Below are 2,577 nucleotides of genomic sequence, written 5' to 3' on the forward strand. Positions count from 1 at the left end.
ACTCTCAGAGTTCCTGGAATGTGACTGCTTACCATTTCTGCTTACCTTCAGCTTATTTCAGTTAAATCCAGAAATTTGTCATGGATAACATCTGTTAGGGTTTTCAGTTATTTTTTACTGAAAAATGTTCGACACTGCAAAATATTTGGAAATCCTCGAATTTCATGCAAGAATAGTGTAACTTGAAGTTTGTGTAATACATACAGAGCTAACATGACATTCCAGTACCCCTTATGCTTATCTTTCCAGTACTTGCATATTTAATCTGTACCTCCCACATCTCAACACAAACTTTCTGACATACAAGTACATCACTCTGTGCCACTGGTGCCTCTTAATGGTCATTCGCCCTGCTAGAAATAGCAGTCAAATCACAACCTGCTAAATTTAGAAATAAAAAAAAAAGCCTTAGAGATGTGTGAAAAACACAAGATGGGATGATCACAGCTGGAGTACTTGTGATCAGGTCAGAATTAACCTGAGAGCTAAACCATTGCCCATCACATTTCTTTCTAGCATGTCTAAAGCACACATCCACCACAGACATATTCTCCACACACATGCATCCCTTTCGCACACTCAGCTCTCCTGCTTATGTACATACATGCATATATGCTTGTGTACATAAATTTCTCAAGAAGACAATTGAACATACTTATGGGAAGACATGCTCTACTTTTGATGAGAAGTGCACTATATATATATATGATTAGATAAAGATAGCTATGACTGGTGTATGGGGACTCCACATGTAATCTTATAAAAGATCATAGAACAGCTGGGCTCCTACATCAATAGGAGTAAATGTTGCAAGCTGTGCATAGCTAACCAGGTGGGAATATTAAAGGACTTCCTCAACCCAGGGTACATCTTAAATTCCAGGACAGAAACATTCACACCCTGCTTACACTTAAGGAGATTCTTACTGAAGTCCTGGAACCCAGAAGCCGACCACGTCAACTACAGATAGCAGTCTGAGAGAATCCCTTGCACTTAACCCTTTGTCCGAGAGGTCACCAAGTAGCTACGAGGTCTTTTCTCCCTCCACTTTGAAGAGAGGTCATGGGCCACTGGCCTTTAGGGTCTGAAGAAATTCTGTAAAGCTTAGTGCTTTATGAACATGAAACCCAGGGTAACCTCATACACCCGGCCATAGCTATCTTTATCTAATTACTCTACTGCTCTATATTTAGTGTGCTTTTGGATTTATGATTTACTGACAATACACACACAAGTGCAAGTATCATGCATGCATGCATACATTCATACGTACATATACCATACATTTATACATACATGTTAAAGCAATACAAAAGTCAAAAAATTTCACAAATTGTTACATATAAGCTTGTTACTGTTACTTGACTCTACTGCTGCATTATTTTTGAGCCAAGTGAGGTTTCCCTGTCCCCCTACCCTATCCATGTCTGTCTCTGCTGATCCTTGCTTGTAGTTCCTTTATTTTCATCTTGAAACTATGATGGCTCCCAATGTTTTTGGACTGTGAAAGGATTCCAAACTGCATGCTTTTTATTTTTTTTTTTTTTGTATTTCCTTCATTTTTGTTGCATTAATGTATTGTTATCACTTAGCATCATCAATGTTGTGGACCTTTTGTTTTTAAAAAGGATACACATTCATTAAAAAAAAAAAAGTAATAAACAAAATCACTGCATGTGTATTTTTCGTATTTTTGTTGTTGCTCCTCCTACTACCTCTACTACTACTACTACTCCTCGCTGTTACTTCTCCGCTCCTCTGTGCCTGCCCTGTAAATCCACATGGACTAACCAGCATGTTCGACAGACAGAGAACAAACCAACTCAGTCCCAATATGGCCACTGGAGAGTCCTTAAAGAAAGCAAAGGTCAGTATTGGTCTGGTCTTGCTCATTTTGGGATGTTCTTTTTCTTTTCTTTTAAAAAAAATTATTTTGTATCTTCTAGATCTGAAAATATTTTGCATGTATATAGTTTCTATATCTTGTTTTGGCCTTCATGTAATTACTGTCTGTGTGTGAGAGATGTTTTACAAATTGGATGTCTCATTTACTAATATTATTGGTAGATAAGGCAATAATAAGTATTATTAGTCGGTATATTTGGACCTACCTTTACTTTTATTCTTGACAACATATATACACAGACAGACGTGTGTGTGTGTGTGTGCGCATATATATATATTTATTAGCAGAAGCAACAGAGTGGCTCAAGGGCTGAGAGTTTTGTATGTTGTCTCATCAAACTTGTGTGTGTGTTTGTGTATAATCATGAATCACCCCCCACATAACTTTCCATTTTACAAGTAAGGCACCTGTTGTTCTACATGGCTTTGAAGGTGTAAAATAAATGGATGATTTGTTGATGACAACTGATGACAACAGCACTGTCCACCACAACTTTCATATGAGCAATCACAGATGTATACACATCACCCGCACGTGTGTGCATATATGTATGCAAACACACACGTGATATATGCATATCTATATATGAGTATGTATACAATGGATGATGGTTGTTACATATATATATATATATATATATATATATATATATATATATATATATATATATA

At 36.7% G+C, this 2,577-nt stretch overlaps 1 protein-coding gene across 6 annotated transcripts in view; it reads left to right on the plus strand.

Moving 5' to 3' along the window:
- The window catches only part of LOC106873190 (kinesin-like protein KIF21A), a 212,552-nt gene that overhangs the window by 172,942 nt on the left and 37,033 nt on the right, over positions 1 to 2,577 (plus strand). For 4 of the 6 annotated variants that reach the window (XM_052969483.1, XM_052969485.1, XM_052969486.1 and 1 more), the window contains one exon: positions 1,795 to 1,867. The exons of the other annotated variants lie outside the window; for them this stretch is intronic. In XM_052969483.1, the coding sequence (XP_052825443.1) occupies positions 1,795 to 1,867 (73 nt within the window). The remainder of the gene's footprint in view (positions 1 to 1,794; positions 1,868 to 2,577) is intronic. 6 annotated transcript variants of the gene reach the window in all.

This window comes from Octopus bimaculoides, chromosome 7 (genome assembly GCF_001194135.2).
Source record: "Octopus bimaculoides isolate UCB-OBI-ISO-001 chromosome 7, ASM119413v2, whole genome shotgun sequence".
Taxonomy (NCBI): Eukaryota; Metazoa; Mollusca; class Cephalopoda; order Octopoda; family Octopodidae; genus Octopus; species Octopus bimaculoides.